Here is a 20,737-nt window from a genome sequence, read left to right on the forward strand (position 1 = left end):
TGACCTCTGAGCCGCACTGCTGTTCACTCAGTCTGTTTGCCCGCTTGTGTACAAGCGACGCTCAACAGGCGGTTAAGTTTGGTGTTTTTGCACCTATTTTTAACAACCTGCCCCTGATTGACAGTTGAACCTGAAGCTACTGCAATGTTTAGAAAATAACTTTCATGGGGACTATCAGACTATTTTTTTTTTTATTCATCACAATACTAAACAAAAATGTCGTTTAAAGTGTAGTGTAAGAAAATATGCAGCCATTTTGTCAATAAATCAATTTCATCCCTGCGTGTGGAGAGATAAAGCAAGTCGGTGGAATGTAACTTTTCTTTTCCATGAAAAATGCCTGGAGAATACAAAAGAATAGCGCCAGCTATTATTTGTGCCACAATGGGGCTGTTCGGAATTTACAGCTACATCGTGAATAGTAGCATCTCAAGAGGATGTCAAAATATCTCCAACGTTCACATGTTTATGACACAAGGCGAGAGGATGAAGAGACTCGGGACTACATTTGTGATCCTTTCTTCCAAGGTCAGACATCATAAAAGCTATATATACAACATTTCTAACATTTTCCCATTTAAGTTTATACAGACCAGCCAAAACTTTTATCACCAACTTGATTCTCTCCACAAAATTTGATAATTAAAGGCAGAGGAAGACCTAATGTAGTCGTCTTACTTTGCAATTGAAATTGCCAGGTAAACAATGTTCTAAATGAGTGAATAATAAGTCGGCGAGGCCAATGAATTGTAATTATAGTTATTTTCTAAATGTCATGTAAAGCTAGAATGTGGAAAAAAGTCAATGTCAAAGTGGCGGCGCTGTAAAGGAACGAGGGAAGTAGTTATCCTTCGCCGCCATCCACTTGTGATAATCACATATTGTTGGCGGGGTTGGGGGGTCAATTCACTCAGAGTTCAATCAGTGCTCCTTCAGAAGTCATAACGTAAGGAGAGGTGACGACATCCATTCATTCCGCGGCGGAATAATTAATTCAGAAAATAATTAGCAAAGCTGCATCATTAGCCGGTGAACTTTCCGTTTAATTAAATTAGCTTTTACACTGGCAAGTGACTACATTAAACCTGAACGCCTCACTGATTTACACGTGTCTTTATGTGCGCTGTAAATTTCCATTTATGTGTGCGGGGGAGGCATTCCATTTGTTAATTTATTTTGCATGCCGCGTAATTGATACAAAACAATGAAGCAAATTTATATTGTGTGGGATTGCGCAGAAGGAATGTCACACTGGAAGAATGATTATCTATCTATCTATCTATCTATCTATCTATCTATCTATCTATCTATCTATCTATCTATCTATCTATCTATCTATCTATCTATCTATCTATCTATCTATCTATCTATCTATCTATCTATCTATCTATCTATCTATCTATCTATCTATCTATCTATCTATCTATCTATCTTTCGCTTGGTAGCACTGACCGTAATTATGCTAAGAAGCTAGCTTAATTGCTAACTACCTACTAGCCTGCCTCATCTGGAGCATCGCAACACGAATATTGCGTGCGGACTTGAGCTTAGCATTTAATACGATCACCCCCGAGTGCCTGGTGAGCAAACGATCCTTCTTAGGTGTTAGCATCCCCTTGTGCTGTTAGATTTTCTCATGAACAGATGGCAGCGTGGGTGAGTGGTGAACGATTTCATCGCAATCTTCCTGGGAAACGGTTCTCCTCAAGGACGTGTCCCGAGCCCACTACTATTCATCTTGAGGTCAAAACCAGTAAGAACTACATCTTCACACAATGGTGGTGGCCTTCTCGAGACTCAACAAAGCTCGAAAAATAATTGATACCTCTCTTCCCCATTTTAAGGATATTACAGGTATGGCCAAAACATGGACGATCGTCAGGATAATTATTATTACACAGATTTCACTCTGGCCTTTCCCAAAAGAGGTGCAGAGTTGACTCGCTTCACCATTCTGCGGGTAAACCTGCTAAAGGCCAAATTCTCTGAAGGCATTTCTGGAAAAGATGTTTTGTGTTTTCATTTCATGTCATCAGACCAAATCAAAATGGGTATATTAGAATCCAATGAGTGGACCTTCCCAATGATTTTCATGCTATTTCTATCTGAAATTCTACATTTTATTGTTATTTTCATACTCCGTTATAATCCGTCGAACATGATTATATACAGTCCAGTATAATGTTGGGTTGAAAGAGCGAGAATAACGCTCCGTTCCGTTAAAGGGCGATGGCGTACATGCGAGTATTTATTACAACCCCAAGCCAACAGAGACGGACGGACGGACGGCCTCTCTAGATGAGGTGCCTGTATGCAGTCATGTCTGCCCCTGCTCATCTGCGGCCCGTGTTAATATGATTAGACTGGATTATGGTAATGTGCGGGGGGATCTGGTGGGTGCGGGGCCATGCTTTGCCGCTCTTGTTTCGGGGAATAGCTAATTGGTCGGGCTGCTTTGATGTTGTGGTGGCGGGAAGGGGGTTGGTGGGAAAAAGGCTGGCAGAGGCGCCTTACAAGTCAAGCCTGTTTTATTTTTGGACTACACCAGATTTGTGTTGGCGAGAGGTGGAAAGGAAGGAAACCTGATGAAATCATGTGAGAAATGAGCGCCGATGATTTTATCTAGGTCTTATTGCTAAGCTCTGGTTTGTGTTTTTTTTTTTTTGCCACACAAATATCTGGGTCAGAGAAAGTACATTCGTAGAGTGTCGAATTTTTTTTTTCAGGTTCAAATGCATTAAATGACAAACCATATAATGAATAATTTCCAACATAATAAGAATGAAGTATACGATAGAAATGTCAGAATGGTGACATTTAGCAAAACTAACTTTTTACCGCAAAGTGTTTTTTTCCCCATCATACAACGTTAAGTGACATTTAGAAATCAAAATCTTCGAGACCTTAACGACGCCCCGGCGTCAACACTGCTGCATTGAAAGTCGAAAAGATTTCATAAGTAAAAATCTGCAATTTTATTTGCATATAAAGGCAGCTAAATATATCACAATGAACAGAAAAGAGAGGACTAACATTTCCATACAATCAGAGAGAGCCAAAGAGAAGGGAAGGAATAAAAGCACGAAAAGAGCATTTACAGCAGCAAAGTCAAAACTACTATTGGCAACATTTTTTTTTTTTGTGCTAGCAAGATTGCATTTACACACAGTGCAAAATTAGAAAGAAAACAAAGCAATAAAATAAAAATACTATCCGAATGACACTTGAAACATAAGCATGTTTAGGCAGGCAATCAAAAGCACCTGATGGATTGTGACAGCCAAACGTTTCCTCTCATCCAAAATGACCGAGACGTAAAAACAAAACAAAAACCCTGTGGAACGAAAAAAAAAAAAAGAAAAAGAGACCGCTCACCCTTCCTTCACCCTCGTTAAACACAACTTTTAGTACAGAAATTTTACAACATGTATATATAATATATATATTTTTTTATACATAAACTTTCCAAATTAGGAGTCATCGAATAGGATGGAATCTAAAGTAAACGTTTGGGCTGTAATTTAATAGCTTTCGGTCCCTTCGCGAGTTCCGTGTTGTCTAGCGGGAAAGTCGGACAATAAATAAGGACTTTTTTCTTCCCTCTCTCTCTCTGATTTTTGCAGAAAGAAAGAGTGGAGCTCTAGCTGAGAACATTAAAGCTAGTTTAAGGCAGTGTCCCTGTCAGCCAATAAGAAAAGCGCAACTGACGAGAAAAACTAACAAAAAAAAAATCAAAACTAAAAGACAAAAATGGATGATACAAGAGCAAAACATTGATGGCATCCGTTGTTCGGTCAACCAAACAAAGAAATTGTACAAATTCACAAAGCATGATTTATCTTACAGATCTGACCGATATTTATCAAGAGCAAGATTGTTTAATCACAAAATCCCCCGGGAAAAGGAGAATACCGGTGTTCTGCATTTTTTTTTTTTGTCAGTGGTGGTACAGACATTTTTCTCCCTGCAGTCAAAAAGAAAAAGCAAGATGCAGCTCTGAGATGAAAAGGGAAGTCTGTGGGATGACAAAAAAAGTGGCTCATAATTGACACCCCCCCTGAAAAAAAAAGGCAAGTGAAGTCTCGAGTTGAAAACTTCCACACATGTTGATTTTGTGTGGGAAATACAATCACAGATCAAAAAAGAGACCAACACCGATATTCTCCTTCAAGTTTGACCCGACACATCTCCAAAAATTCTTGGAGAGGACCAACAGTTTGCAAAGACACATTTTTTTTTTTTTTTTTTTTTTAATTGACATTTGTAGAAAAAACAATTCTCACCTCCAAGCCCCGCCCCCCCTTTGCTGTGGTCTCAGGAGCTGGACGGATTGGGCAGGTCGAAGACGATGGGAGGGTTGGTGGGCTGGAAGCTGACGGTGCAGGTGGACGCGTTAATGAACGTCGTGTAACCGTCCGTCATGATGCCGTAGCCTGGAAAGCGCAACACAACCATGGCAAATATCGTCACGGAAGGACTCAAAGAGAGATTCAAAGAAAAACCACAACTGACCTTCATGTATGCCGCCAAAGGCGTGCAATTTGGGTCGCACCCTCTTCTGGACCGTGTTGAGCAGCTCCACGCAGCCGACCCGCTGCAGCTCCTTAGGAACCCAGTCTCGGAAACCTGCACACACACATTTTTTTCTCTTTTTTTAACAAGTGATCATTTTATGAATTTCATGTACAACTCTCTGCTTTTGCAATTTTGCATGCTAATCAGAACAGTCCAAACTAATGCAGTGGTAATGTTACAATTACAGTAAATATTTGTAGAAAGGCCATAAATATAAAACAATCATGCCTTCTTGTGGAACACAACAATGTTTTCTACTTACTAATCAATATTTAGAGCGATGAGGACTTCCTATGAAATATAAATCTACTAACCAATTAATGGATCAATGACTAGAACTGATCAAATAAATCTGAACTACCGTAATTTCCCATGTTTAATGCGCCCCCATGTATAATACGCACCCTAAAAATGGCATGTCGATGCTGGAAAAAAGCCTGTACCCATGTATAATACGCACCCGAATTTTGACTCCTACTTAAGTCCGTAAACGTAAAATTATCTCAGAAAAAAGATCATCTTTGGGAACAACCGGTTGTTATTCTGCCGGTCAGTATCACTGCGCATGCGCTAGCAAACTCGATAGCGAAGAAATGTTTCGAATTTGTGTAGGGTACATTGTGACAGTAAACGAGCAGGTGATCGAGCAAGCGTCTGATACGAGAGCATTGTGTTCGTATGGAGTGTGTTTGAAGTGAACAGCAGAGAAGAAAGGAACAAGGCAAAGTGTTGTGAAATCAAATATTACCTGTAATACGCATTTAGGTAGAGAACTGAACTCTCGCGCTTTATATAGCTGACGTGTCAAAAACAAAAAATAGTACCCATGTATAATGCGCACCCCAGATTTTAGGACAATAAATTTGTTAGATTTTGCGCATTATACATGGAAAAAAACGGTACTTCTATATTATAAAATATTTTGATCCAGACAGCCAGCATGCAGTATTTATGTTTGTATTCCTTAAGCCAGCCTCCAACCAAAATCGGATCCGTGCGCTTGTTTGTGGCATCTGTCACAGTGCTACAAAATGGAGTTCACATGCAATCAACGCCAGAAGCGGCGGCGGTGGCGGCGGCGGCAGCAGCCCCTCCGTAGGCGAGGAGGAAGGAAATCACTCAATAAAAACAGGTGGAGAACGTAAGAAGAAAAAAAAGAAAGGGGGAGGAAAAATAAACCAAGTGAGTCTAAACACCCAGAGAGAAAACACAATCAGTCTGGGGTGATAAAATCAACAATACACGTTTCTTCCTTTCATAAAGTCAAACACAAATATTGAATCCTGAAGTGTGTCTGCTACTGTTTCTGCTAAAATGAGGTATTAGACGCGGGGGTGATTGGTTAATTGGTCTCACCCAGCGGCGGGCCGTGGGTCATCAGGATGTCGATGCCTTCTGGGACCAGGTTCCATTTATCCAGCAGGGACTGACCCCGGGGCAGATTGAAGCCCCAGCCGTTGAACCACGGAGACCTGCAAGAATTCCAAACGCTTCAGTGTCAACATTTCAAATCCGTGATGAGCGGCAAACTCATCTTTCAGCTCGTCCAATTCAAGGACACGCGGCTACGTTCCCAAAATAAAGCGGGGAGATCGAAACAGAGGGGAGCTCGTGTCATGCGTTAACATCACACCCTCGGCAGCCCCTCGGCAACCCGCTACCAGATTGATTGACAGCAGCCGGGCCACCTCCGGCGGTTTGGATCAGAATGTGCGAGCTCCGGGGTGACAAGCTGTGTCTTTCCTGGCACCCACAAAGAGAACCTCCATGTGGCTGAGTGGGAATGTGGGAATGGAGTGGATGGATGGATGGAGTGGATGGATGGATGGAGTGGATGGAGTGGATGGATGGATGGATGGATGGATGGATGGATGGATGGATGGACCAAAGCAAAGCGGGCAGATGTTTTATCAACAAACAGAGAGCAACTGAGTAGATGGGCCTTGATAAATCGAGCCTTCATTTATCACAATAGTGGTAATGGCAATAGAGGGCTGACAAGAAGGCTAAGGAAGATAGATTATCATCATGCCGAACGACGAGGAATAAAGAAACTCCATCAAAACCTGCACAAAGCAAAAGTAGATATTTGCTGAGGACGTCACGATTTGGACTATTCTTTGACTCGTCTGGGCCCGCTATGTTTAGCTTGAGCACGAGGAGACGAGGGCTTCCAAAGCATCAATAAGTCCCGTTACAATGAGCAGTGGGTCACCTGGCCGATCAATACCGACCGCAGCGGTGGGTGAGTCCGAGCAGACGAACCCCAAAAATCACGCAGCTTCTAAATATAAACGAAGGTACTAAATGATTTAGACGTCTTCTAGGCGCGGAGCTCCGTATTGGAAGAAGCGTGCGGACGTGCGCTGGGAAACAAAGGCGGCTCCGAAGCCCACGCTTCCATTGGCTCGTTCGGCGGAGAGCTGAGAAATGAGGTTAAAAATTAAACGTGAGGAGCAAGGGGAGCGAAGGCCACAGACTCGACTGATTAATTAGAACTAATCACGCAAATCAGAGCTAATGGAAGTCTAATGGATTACTGGGAGGACTAAGCACTTCTGCGAGGGAAATGGGGCGGCTGCTGTTGCGGCGCTGGCGGGGAGAATCTTAGAAAGCCGTGAATCAGAGCTGAGCTGGCGTGCTCGCTTGGCTACACACACGAGACACTAGCGGAACATTTGTCTGACTAATAGCAACAAGGGCAAACTTTGAAAAAAGGATATTTGCTCTCCCCATTCAGAAAAAAAATGCTACTAAAGAAAAAACACACAAGTGAGATTTTTTCCCTTCGCATTCATTCATCTGGGAGATGAAACCTAAACCCCTGACATGAGCCGGGGATCCGGAGGCAAGGTCTTGACTGAATGCAGAGCAGCGTGCTAGCCCGCCGCCGCCGCCACAATGGCCCCATTGTCAGACGTCTGCATGTGAAATATACCTTCCGTGCAAGTGCATTTGTTAACCCCCCACCAAGATTAATGGCGTCGCAGGCAAATAAAGGGAAGATGGTTTCCTGTGCCGCTATCGTATATGCACTGCTGGCTGAGTGTGTGCATGTGTGAGGGTTCGAATCGGAATGTATTGCGGTAGTGTCCACGTAATTATGAAACATATGTAGTACAGCATGGCGAAAACACTCCCTCATATACGTTGACGGCTGAAAATACTCTGTCATGTCTTATTGACACTTGCCATCTGGGGCTTGTTGCCATGGAAACAAAGCAGAAGCGTTTGCAGGCACAGTAGGATGTAAAATACATTTACCCCCCCTCCCCTCTCGACTCCAAAAAAAAGAAAAAAAAAAGAACAAGTGAAAGTAACACACCAATAACGGGAGGATCTTCCGTAAGTCAAATAACAGTATTTGGCTCCGAAACACAAAAAGCATGGCGAGCACAAAGGCTGGTAACCGTGGTAACAGGCACATTTAATGATCCCCCAGGGAGTCAAATGGTGGAAATGGGTTAAAAATCAGCCCGCAGCGGAGGTGACGCAGACAGAAGCAATTTAGCCCTCATACGCACAACGCCGATATTCAATTAAGCCGTTGGACATCATTAGGACGCCGTAGCTCTCTCGGGGCACGACTCTGCTGTTAACCTCTTTCTGGGTCCCCGGGCGGGCAACAATACCTCGCAACGTTTGGCACCGGAGGACCTTATTGTTTTATCAAAATGAGGCTACAAGACCGCAATGAATTGTAATTGAAAGCCATCATAACAAGAAGAAGAATCATCATAAAATAAAAAGCCCAAGAGGACCTCCATTCTTTTTGTTCTCGTTTTTGCTGCGGCGGGCCTGAAAGTCTCGCTGTTGGTACGTCTTGATGTATCGCTTGCGCACACGTTCGCCAACATGAGATATATGACATGGTACAAATAGGAGAAACTGAAATCTTGACATTGTTCACAGCATTAAACTTACGTAATGAGAATTTTACCATAATAAAACTATTAACCATAAAGTTGCCCAGCGGACGACCCTGGCATACTTTTATGACTTTTATTTCCATACTTATATATATATTTATTTATTTACTTATTTATTATTATTCTTTTATTCTTTTAATTTTTTTATTTTACTTATTATTTATATTATTTATGGCCTTATATTTAAGGCCACTTGAATATAATGCACAACTGCTAATAATCTACATATAGCCAACATTTGTCCATACAATATTTACACAGAAAGATGTGACATATTTTTTTATGTATAATTTATAAGCAACTGTTATATTATCCGCTTCCAAAATATTCATGCATTATTCTCCACCACATTTTAATAGCGAGACCTGCTGCACCATCAGCTATCAAAGTGGTACAAGATGCTACAAAAACATTTGCACTGTGACCGGTTAACAAGAGAGGTGAGTCTGTGTGTGTGAAAGTGTGTGTAGGACCAGTGATCCATCGCATCTGGCCTCTCGAGTCAGCGAACCCCGGAGGTCAAAGGTGGCCTGCGCTCTAATTGATCAACCTGTCAGAACCAATGAGGAGGGCCATGTTAATGGGACTTTGATAAGCCTCATGGGGGTGCGCTTACCTGACACTCACTAGTATGCGCAAAGCAGTCCAACATGTGTGTGTGTGTCTGGGTCGCTGTGTGTTTGTGTGTTTAATCCCGGAAACCCGAGTAGCCTTATTAAAAGGAGCCAAGTGTAGCCTTTTGAAAAATGGCCTCTCAGCATCAAGGCCACCTTTGCAAACTTTGGGGACAAGGTGGAAAGTGAAGTCACAGGGGTGAAGGGTTTGTGTGTGTGTGTGTGTGTCCAAGCACTAATAACCTGCGCCTGGTGACTGATGGAGTGTGGAATGGATTAATCTTGCTGCAGTCATGCTGCCAAAGCCAAGACGCTAAGGGTTGGCCACCGGACTTAGCCCGCTTAGGAAAAAGCTACAACCAGAGGGACACGTTGGCGTGTACACGAGGCTACACAAACGCTCTCCCCGGGGTTGAGACGCAGCCAGCTGCAGTTTGACCCGCAGACCGGCGACGTAAACCAACCGCTGTCTGAGCCAGCAGATGCTTGGTAGCAAACACAGCTGCTCTCGCCGACGCGGCGGCTTTCAGCTATTCGCAACACCGCAGATGTGTTGTTCTGTGTGTGTCTGAGATCTATCCCATGATGTCGTTGGGAATTACAAGATGGGATATAATGCATGTGCATAAAGGAGTAGCATTTACAGTACATCACAAACATTTATTACTTGATTTAGTCAATGTTTGCGTAAACCAATTGGCGGCTCCCGGGCTACATGCGGCCCAGCACCAACCTCCGAGTGGCCCAGCCTGACTGAATTGAAATGCATTGAACGGAAGGTATCTCAGTTTGCAAAACTTCAGAAATTCCTACAGTGTTTGATACCTTGAATGCAACACTTGCGTCACTTACCTACATTGTTTTGAAACGTGCGAAAAACAGGCGTCGCGAAAACATGTACGTTGGCCCAACCGAATTTGAGATTGGATAGCCCTTGATTTATGTGCGGGCTAATACCAATGACGGTCAAATCTGGCAGTACGATAATTTCCCGGCATTAAGGCCACAGTCCAGTATAAAAATAAAAACAATATTTAACAATAAAAGAAATTGGAGGGAAATTCAAATCAGACAGTTTGTTATTGTCTTCTTTACTGTTATCACTCATATAAAAATAACATTAAAGTACAAACTAACGCCCAGCTCCTGTAAATCCGACAACCGTGCCATCTGGCTAATTGAAAGCTTGCATCTCACGATAGTGAAAATGACAGCCATAAATCTCTTACCAAGTTTGATTTGTGGAGATTTTGTCAGGCAATATAACAATGAGCTGGTCAAGTTAATGGGATGCCATTAAAACACAATTTCCTTCTCGCTGTGTTGATTGACAACAACAACATAAAAATACGCGACCGAAAACAAGTGAGTCCGACGATGCGCCGCAATCGAGCCACCCAATCGGCGTGATAACAGAAAGAAGCGCTGCTATAAAATATAGATGGAACTAACGGAGTGTTCAGCGATGGCAGAAAACTATTCACGTGAAATATTTGCGTCTGGAGGCTTGTGAACCGAGTGTGATGGAATAAAATGTGTGCGTGCGGGGCACAAAGCTGCTGGTGAATGTTGCAGGTGGAGCTCAGGAAAAGCGGTGAGGTGTTGTGGGAACACGGATATGAAAATGGAAGTCGAGAAGGCCGGGCAGGTCTCCGGAAACTCGAAACCAGACTCATAAAAAGAAGTGGAATCTGGGTCCTATTCAGGGAGCCCATGGGGGGGCCAAAGACCTATTCAACCTGCTCCGAGACACGGGGCCATGGGTCCCATTACCCTTCTCCAGCCCCGACCTCCGTGAACTTGATCCAGGAGAACAATGGCGAACAGGGGAGGGTGGCGAGGCCAAGTGGAGTGAAGGGAGGCAGTGAGGATAATATATCTGGGAAATGAGGGAGCGGGGAAATTGGCTGACAAAAACTGACAGGCCACGTTTCATTCCCCGGCTTGCCTCTGAGGACCACGTTGGAGTCTTTTCTCAGAGCAAATTAAATTAGAAAAATGATGGCATTAAAACTGTGACCACTTGCTTGAAAGACTCAAATAGGAATCGGGCATCTGGGTTATATGTTGACCCGAGGAGAGGAGCCACCAATTTATCTCATTATTCATAAACTCCAATTAATTTTATAAAACAAAAAAACATTTTACTCAACCTTCGACGCATCTTTATGACATTCTTTTTCTTCCTTTAATTCCATAATCAATGCGTGTGATTAAAAACATTTTGCCATGAAATCATGAATACTTGTGACTGATTACGCAATCAAATCATCTACTGCTGGAGATATTTCCTCAAATTTCCTTCTTGGCAAGTCTGCAACCATCGATACAAAAAAAATCGATTGAATTCCGATGTACCAAACAAAGCTCATCAATGAAGGTCATTACGATAAACGCAATCATGCCCTTGTTAGTTAAAGAAGCTAACCTTTAGTGCCTTCGTTACTCGTAATATCTATTCATTGCATGTCCTATTTTTGATCCAAAAAGCTTTTACCAATGAAGCTACAACGCATTTGTTTTTCTTCCTCTGTATCGCGCTCTCCTGAGAAAGCCGGCAAGCTGCAGGTTTTCTCACAGACCTGTCAAAGCGCTGAGAGCGCACCCTGCCTTGTAGCGGCATAACAGCCAGACAGTCTTTGCTGTCCAGGTCAAAGATCGAGGATGCGGGGAGCGGAGGAGGGGGCGTCCGAGGCAACAGGAAGGGCTGGCGGGGTCAAAGCGGCGCAGATACATGCCACTCTGTCTGCAGCTATTGTCTTGACCTCACAAGCAGTGCATGTTAGCGAGGGCATCGAGACGCGGCGGCAACAATAGGCACAGGAAAGCGCACAAACGGCTATTGTTGGTCTCCAGGGTTTGTACCAAACAAGTAAATTACATGCGTACTGCGGGTACAATTACACGACCCAAGTATTGACATGCATATCCATATCGGACCATGAATTATTCCTCACGAATATTACTGGGTATGACGTTTGTAAGAATTTAAATCACATGACCAAGTGTCACTTGTGACCGGCATCCATGCTGGTGGTCCAAACTATATTCTTGGCACGGAGAGTTGTGGAGGAGGTCAGCAGGAAGGAAGGGAAGTGCAGCAGGATGATGTTAATGGTATCACAACAGAGCAGATAGCCCGCCTCGCTATTGAAGATGCCGTTGTTAATGCTGATTGATAGCTCGCCATCCGCAGCTACCTTGGAGTCAGTGGAGTAACGATATTCTTCACAACGGTATTATTAAGTCTGCAACACTCTCAGCAGAGTCTTACTTTACGTGGAACTCCACGACTGCCTCATTGTCGCACCGAATGCATTATTTATTCATCTGAGCCTTTCGCTTGTGGAGATAAACAATAACGCCGGCACTCTGTCGGTAACCTTTGACACCGTCACCAAATAGAATCATGTCGGTGAGATGGCTCGTAACATCCAACTTGTGTATCAGCAAAGTCACAACAATTAAGGTTTACGCAAGACCAACACACCTTGGGCCACATCAGTCGTGGACACTCTGCTGTTCAAATATTTATCTAGTCTAAGCAGGAGACGCAGCGTGGCGCATAAACCAAGATGGAACCTAATAGAGCCAGAGCAAACAGATGGATACATTCAGATGTCACGCTGGCCCCTGCTTTAACCCACATATTGATAGTAGAGAAGCCCGCCGCTGATTAGCAAGCGTTTTTAGCATTTCTTCCGAATGACTCGCTAGACCGAGACCTGGGACTCATCGCCATGTAGTCCCCGACCGGTTACGTCTTGGGCTAACTTCCAGGGAATTGTGATTGCATTTTAATCGCCCGGAGCCGCCTGCCCATGCCATGTATCCGTCCTCGCGCTGAAGACATCTGGCTAGCTCGGGGCTACCGTCGTTTAGCTTCCTCCCTGCTCCCCACAGAGCTCCATCTTTTGATTAAGCCTCCATTCCTCATAATCACAAGCAGAGCACTCCCTCACAACCTAAATTACCTGCGTAGCGTGTACAGAGTTGAAATACGTATACAGGAGAGAACTTTTCAAAGGACGAGAGGGACAAACTGATACATCCACATCAATTGCAATTTACGGGGCAAACTTAGTTTTCTACTAAGTTGAGCATCTCTAAGAATATCAAACCTTTTGTCATGTTGTCTACATGATGAACCAAAGAACTACTTTAGTAAGGTGTATAACTTGCATGCTCATTAGCATTATTAAGCTAGCAATATCTTAGCACAGGTTACCGTATTTTCCGCACTATAAAGCACAGCGGATTATAAGGCGCACCTTCAATGAATGGCTCATTTTAAAACGTTGTCAATATATAAGGCGCACCAGATTATAAGGCGCACCTTCAATGAATGCCCCATTTTAAAACTTTGTCCATATATAAGATATATAAATTTGGCCCGCGGGCCGGACTTTGGACACGCCTTCTGTAGTGGCTCAATATTGGTCCATATATAAGGCGCACCAGATTATAAGGCCCACTGTCGGCTTTTGACAAAATTGGAGGTTTTTAGGTGCGTCTTATAGTGCGGAAAATACGGTAATTAATAGTGCACATTCACAAAAAGGCGTGAGCCTTTTACAAAGATCTGCAGAGGTGTTGCCTTATCGTCATCATCCTCATCACATAGCTACCTTGTTTTACAGGCTTCCAGGAAAAAAGAGACTTCCAGTGTGTTTACACAGTGGCATCTCTGAACTAGTATTAATGATAGAGCCACTTAGCATTCCGAAGCATTGGTCTCAGCCACGCTGTTTGTTTCACAGGTCATTAAATTTATGCCGCAGCCCTAATGTTCATTACAGCAGCAAGCTGGCCAGGACTCTGTAACACTCGCTCACTGTCTTTCATCCCCCGCCGTATTCCTCCTGCTGGCTTTCTTTTCGTCTCACGTGTCTCAGAACCGTTTGCTTGACAACAATTATTTCCCGTTTTAATTAAAAGAATTGCTGCAGCGGTTCCAGGTCTGCGGCACATGGCACACGAGCGCCAATGTTATTTTTCATCCAATTCCTGGACAGATGGTAAAGTGCGGAAGACACGTTTGAGGAAAAACGGCACATTTGAAGAGCATTGTTCTTCTCGCTGCAGCGCATGCCAAATATGTTTGTGCGGCGCTTTTGATTGGACCTACTTAATAGCTTTTCAGGCTTAATTGCATTTTTGCTTTTAACAGTCAGTAGTGGTGGAAAATGTGGAAATTCAACAGCAGCATGAAAAATGAAAGGAATGGCTTGAACGTTCAAGTGAAAATAAAATAAGTCTGAACATAGGCTGATGAAAGGAGCACATTTATCAATTAAAAATCAAAGCCGACTATTAAGGTTATACAATTTATTATTGTGGTTGCTGCAAAAGCCACTTTGTCTCCTTTTCAATTTTGCCGTCCTTCAGCAGGTGCTACCCTTGGTTCAGTCTCCACCCAAAAAGCTGTAAAAGATGCAAGTTCTTTTTTTTATGGCTCCTTAAAGCCAAGGTTTGGCGATAAAAAAATAAAATGCTGTCCTCCACGAGAAAACAAACGGTTTAAGCAGCAAGAATCAAATGAAACTTCTTCCAAATGCAGTGCACTTTCAAGAGCAAGTAAGGACACTGGTGCAAAAGTTGGAACAAAACAAAGAGCAAAAATCGAGTTTACACGATTGACTCTGAAGTGGATCAGTGCTTGCTTATCCATAAATAAATATTAAGAAATATACTGTGATATTTATTAATTTGAAAAATATTTATTTATATATTATATGTATATATTCTATTAATGTACATCATATTATATATTTATAAAAATATGATATTTGTATATTTAAAAATATATCTATTTATATATTATATATATATTATATTATATATATAATGTGTGTGTGTGTGTGTGTGTGTGTGTGTTCCATCAGCGCACAGGGCGTGTGATGCGTCAGTGCAGTAGTGTTGGAGTAGTAGTGCCTGTAGTTTGTGCATGCTGCATGCTGCCTCTGCTTGCCACTTTTCTGCTTTCAGCTACCGCCACCGGCTAGCCCTCTGTTTCCGGGGGTGAAAAGAGGAGCCGAGTGTGTAAGTCTCCTCAGCCGGTACACAGCCTCTCCATTGCCAAGACTTGCACACGCCTCCTCGTGGCCACACACGGTAACTGGCACCTTGCGGTCCCAGGCTAAGTTGTGCAGGATCTCGGAGCAGCAGTGGGCCCCAGAGATGTGGCATGTAGGCCCACCGGTGTGTGGACACGCCCTACTGCCCATCAACCACTGTCCCGGCTGTGGGTAAACAGCTCCAGCTATGGGTAAATAGTGAAGACCTCAACGGTGGACCAGGCGGAGGATGATGGCTGACCTGAGGGGTGGCGTCACAACGGCTGGGAAGGCGGATGAAGGCTGCAGCAGAAAAGGGTCACCAGTCGTCTTGGTCTCCTTGCCACTGGACTCTGACCCCGATCTGTCAAGGACAGTGTGGTGACTGTCTGTGCACCAGTCTCCCCACTTTAAACAAAGTCACGCACAGGCGTCTTTTTCAGGGAATCCACCTTACATCCCGGATTAAAGTCCTGTGGCGACCAGTAAGTGGCAACGGGGGCAGGATTGTGAAGTCTGGAAGCCCCTAGTCACAAGCTGGCACATCAGGCGGTGGATGTTAGATGATCGTTGGGCTCCTGGACCGAGGCAGATAGAGCTCTTCGGTAGCTGCATCCACGACTGAGCAGCCCTTTTTAGGATCCACTCTGCTCACCCCTGATGGGGAAGGGGCTAGAAAAGGTGCCCTAAACATAGCCTGCCTCAAACTTCCCGACTGGATTACCGCGTTCAGAGGGATCACCAATATGCGGTCGAAACCACAAAAACATGAATTTTGGAGCATGGAATGTGCGCACACTAATGGACAGTGTAACCAGTGATAGGCCGGAGAGGAGAACCGCCATCATTGCCAGGGAACTGAGAAGATGCCGGATTGACATAGCTGCTCTTTCAGAAACCCGGCGGGCAGAGGAAGGTCATCTGAAGGAGGAAAAGGGTGGATACACTTTCTTTTGGAAAGGAAAGGCCACAGATGAGCCTAGGATCCATGGGGTTGGTTTTGCCATCAAGAACCAACTGATCAGTCAGCTCTCTGAACTCCCTGTGGGAATCAGTGAGCGCCTGATGACCCTCCGTCTGGTGCTGGTCAACAACCAGACGGCAACAGTTCTTAGTGCTTATGCACCTACCCTTGCTTCCGATGAGGACAAAAAAGAGGCCTTCTATGCCTGTCTGGATGATGTATTGTCAAAAATCCCCAAAGAGGACAAGATTATTATACTGGGAGATTTCAATGCCAGAGTGGGCCGGGACCACCACCTCTGGAAGGGCACCATTGGAAAGGAAGGCATTGGAAACATCAACTCCAACGGGGTTTTGCTTCTTAGCAAATGTGCTCAATATGACCTTACCATCACAAATACCATCTTTCGCCAGAAGAACAAACTCAAGGGTTCATGGAGACACCCTCGCTCTAAACAATGGCATCTTATTGACTATGTCATTGTCAGAGCCAGGGATCAGCGCGACGTGACCATCACAAAAGCCATGATGGATTCAGAGGCCTGCTGGACAGATCACCGCCTGATACGATCCACGATGTCCATCAGACTCAAGAGGAAGAGGAGACTCCAAAAGAAGCTGAGCCGGCAGAGACTAAACCTCGAGGCCCTGAACAACACTGCCACCCTGCAGCTGTTTCAGGCCTCTCTTGGAGAAAGCCTCATTCAGGAATACCCTGAGGACATCGAAAAACACTGGAGCCTGCTCAAGTCTTCCATCCTCGACACCTGCCGTGCCACTCTCGGGTACAAGGCCAGAAAGCATCAGGACTGGTTTGATGAGAACGACACAGAGATAGAACAGCTCATCTCCAAGAAAAGGGAAACCTTTCGTGTCTGGCAAAATGACATCACCTGCACAGCAAAGAGACAGGCCCACTCCAAAGCCAAGGCTGACGTCCAGAGCCGGGTGAGACGGATTAAAAACTCCTGGTGGACAGAAAGGGCACTGGAAATCCAGAGTTTGGCAGACTCTGGTGACACCAGAGGCTTTTTCAGCGCTACTAAGGCTGTCTACGGCCCAAGCCATCGCGGCCAAAACCCCCTACGCTCTAAAGACGGGCAGGAGCTGTTGAAGGACAATGAGTCCATAAACAACCGGTGGAGAGAGCACTTTCAGGAACTCCTCAACCGTGACAGCACAACTCAGTCAGATTTCCTCAGTCACATCCCTCAGAGTCCCATCAGGGAAGACATGGGTGAACCTCCCACTTTAGTAGAGGTCCAAGATGCCATCAGGAGCCTGAAGAACAACAAGGCCTCTGGGCCAGATGGGATCCCAGCTGAGGTCCTAAAGGAAGGTGGACTAGAGCTCCAGCGCCACCTCCATTCCCTCTTTCTGAAGGTCTGGGAAAAAGAAGTACTCCCCTCGGAGCACAGGGATGCTCTGATAGTGACCATTTTCAAGAAAGGGGACAAAGCGGATTGCGGAAACTATAGGGGCATCTCGCTCCTTTCAACAGTTGGCAAAGTACTTGCTCGTGTTCTTGCCAATCGCCTACTGCCACTGTCTGAGGAAATTCTCCCAGAATCGCAGTGCGGTTTTCGCCCATCTAGAGGCACTGCAGACATGATTTTTACAGCACGCCAACTCCAGGAGAAATGCCGTGAACATAAACAGCCTTTGTTCATGGCTTTCATAGACCTTACAAAAGCCTTTGACACGGTGGATCGCCAGGCCCTATGGAGCATCCTTCTGAGGTATGGTTGCCCGGACAAATACGTCAGAATACTGCGTTTATTACATGACGGAATGACAGCCACAGTGCTCAATAACAGCTCCTTGACTGAGCCTTTCACTGTAGAGACAGGGGTCAAACAGGGATGCATTATTGCACCCACCCTGTTCTCTGTCTTCATTGCCGCCATACTCCACCTCATCAACAAAGAACTACCACACGGAATCCCAATATGGTACAGGACTGATGGCAGGCTCTTCAACCTTAACAGGTTCAAAGCCAAAACCAAGATCAGAACCACCACGGTCGTGGAGCTCCAGTATGCAGACGATAATGTCATAGCAGCACACTCTGCAGAAGACCTCCAGGGCATCCTGAACTCCTTTGCTAAGGCATACAGAGCCCTGGGTCTGACCGTGAACATCAAGAAGACCCAGGTGCTACATCAACCCCCACCCAACCAGCCATCTACTCCGCCCATCATAAATGTGGACAACACTGCACTTGATTATGTTCACCATTTCCCCTACCTCGGCTGTTTTCTCTCCTCCAAAGCGGACATTGACTCCGAGGTCAACCATCGCCTGAGCTGTGCCAGTGGAGCGTATGCCAGACTCCGGAAAAGAGTCTTCGAAGACCGAGACCTCCGGGTTGACACCAAGCTCCTGGTTTACAAAGCTGTGGTTCTCCCCACCTTACTTTACGGGGCAGAGTCATGGACAACCTACAGCAGGCACCTAAGAGCTCTTGAACAACACCACCAGAGAACCTTGAGGAAAATACTCCGGATCAAATGGGAGGACAGACGCACAAACATCAGCGTTCTGGAGGAAGCCAGGATACCGAGCATCACCACCTTAATAATGCAGCACCAACTCCGATGGACAGGACATCTCATCCGCATGGCTGACACCCGCCTCCCCAAACAGATGTTATACTCCCAGCTGGAGAGAGGTCCGCGAGCCCCGGGCGGGCAAAAGAAACGTTTTAAGGACAACCTCAAGACCAATCTCAAGAAATTCCAAATAACATCTCGGGACTGGGAGCGCATCGCCTTGAACAGGAACTGCTGGAGGGCAGCGGTGCAAGAAGGTGCAGCACATCACGAAAAGGAACTCCGCCGTGTCGCAGAAACCAAACGACAACTCCGAAAGGAAAGACAAAAACTGGCTCCAGCACGACCACAACCCACCGCCACTTTCCCCTGCCCACACTGCACAAAAATATGTGGATCCCGGATCGGCCTCTACGCCCACCTGCGGACCCACAAGTAGACGACCCTGAAAAGAAGACCGTCATACTCGTTCCGAGTGACTGCCGATGATGATGATATATTTTTTTTTAAAATCATCGGTTCAATTCGAAGGAGTCCTCTAAGGCTCTAAGGGTGACAAGGCCACTTTGGAGCACATCATCTACACAAGCTCACACTTCAGAGGCCAGTGAGAGGTCAAACGTGACACGGGAAAAAATAAATAGCAGAGAGGGAGAAGTGAACTTCCTTTTGCATTTGACAGATGAATGATCTGCAGTTCGCCAGGACAAAAGAAACACAATTGACCTTTGTTTGTCATTTTAGAGCAAAGGGCACTTGGACTTGCTCATACTGCAGAACATTGTCTTTAAAAAAAACAAAGCGAAAGCAGGTGTGCAAATACAGATTACACATTTGATGTTTTTATCTAACGAAGGAAGACGAAGGGTCAAACAAGCAATCATCGTAGCCGAGCAAATTTGCTATTACGCCAGACGACTCGTTCTGGCAAGAACACGTGAATCATGACAGGAATTAAGTACGGCAAATGATGGCAAGGATGTCATCATCTCATTTGAAATTAGCCGAGATGTCCTGCATTTCGAAGCGGCTGCTCACCGCCACAGATGGATGTTTACGACAACGGTGGAAAATGAAAGGCATGCAGGTGAAAACGTGATTTAGCGTGCAGTTTCGCCACTGGTGCTACAAGGTTCGTCATGGCTCTCTTGACCATTGAAATACCGAACAAGGTCAACCCAGCTCTCAAGCCCACGAGCATCTACACACGCACAAATGCACATTTTGCTGCAGTGTTGACATATATTGACAAATACTGATCTCAACCTCGGATCAAGCCAAGTCAACAGTCTCGACACAACCTCACTCGTCAATTCTTTTTTACTGGTGAGGGTCTAGAAGCCAAATTACACTCAAACAGAAATCAATCACCTTATTTTCCTGACTATCAATTGCTCCGGAGTATAAGTCGCACCAGCCATGAAATGCATAATAAAGAAGAAAAAGACATACCGTTTTTTCCCATGTATAATGTGCCCCCATGTATAATACGCACCCTAAAAATGGCATGTTGATGCTGGAAAAAAGCCATTACCCATGTATAACACGCACCCAAATTTTGACTCCTATTTAAGTCCGTAAACGTAAAATTATTTCCGAAAAAAGATCATCTTTGGGAACAACCGGATGTTATTCTGCCGGTCAGTATCACTGCGCATGCGCTAGCAAACTAGCGAAGAAATGTTTCGCAAGCGTCTGATACGAGAGCATTGTGTTCGTATGGAGCGTGATTGAAGTGAACAGCAGAGAAGAAAGCGCATCTGTAATGGCGGCCTCTGTACCATTTCCGGACAAAAAAAGAAAATAAAAAAAATTGTACCCATGTATAATGCGTACCCCAGATTTTAGGACAATAAATAAGTTAAATTTTGCGCATTATACATGGAAAAAAACGGTATACAAGTCAGGAAACAACACGTGAAATGATGTGTTAATAATTTCACACATAAGTCGCACCCCTAACCCTAACCCTAACCCAAACTACGAAAGAAATGCATTGTAATTGTATTTTCGATCGCATCGCCTGGTCCTATACGCAACCCTTTCGA

General features: G+C 44.7%; 1 protein-coding gene across 1 annotated transcript in view; it reads right to left on the reverse strand.

The window, feature by feature from the left end:
• Positions 1 to 2,951: 2,951 nt before the first annotated feature.
• mpped2a (metallophosphoesterase domain containing 2a) overlaps positions 2,952 to 20,737 on the reverse strand; it is a 35,604-nt gene continuing 17,818 nt past the window's right edge. Inside the window, exons 5-7 of the mRNA XM_061275868.1 lie at positions 5,932 to 6,047; positions 4,513 to 4,626; positions 2,952 to 4,433 (exon numbers count right to left, since the gene is read on the reverse strand). Coding sequence (XP_061131852.1) covers positions 4,315 to 4,433; positions 4,513 to 4,626; positions 5,932 to 6,047 — 349 coding nt within the window. The 3' untranslated portion in view covers positions 2,952 to 4,314. The remainder of the gene's footprint in view (positions 4,434 to 4,512; positions 4,627 to 5,931; positions 6,048 to 20,737) is intronic.

This window comes from Syngnathus typhle, linkage group LG4, assembly GCF_033458585.1.
Source record: "Syngnathus typhle isolate RoL2023-S1 ecotype Sweden linkage group LG4, RoL_Styp_1.0, whole genome shotgun sequence".
NCBI classification, from domain to species: Eukaryota; Metazoa; Chordata; class Actinopteri; order Syngnathiformes; family Syngnathidae; genus Syngnathus; species Syngnathus typhle.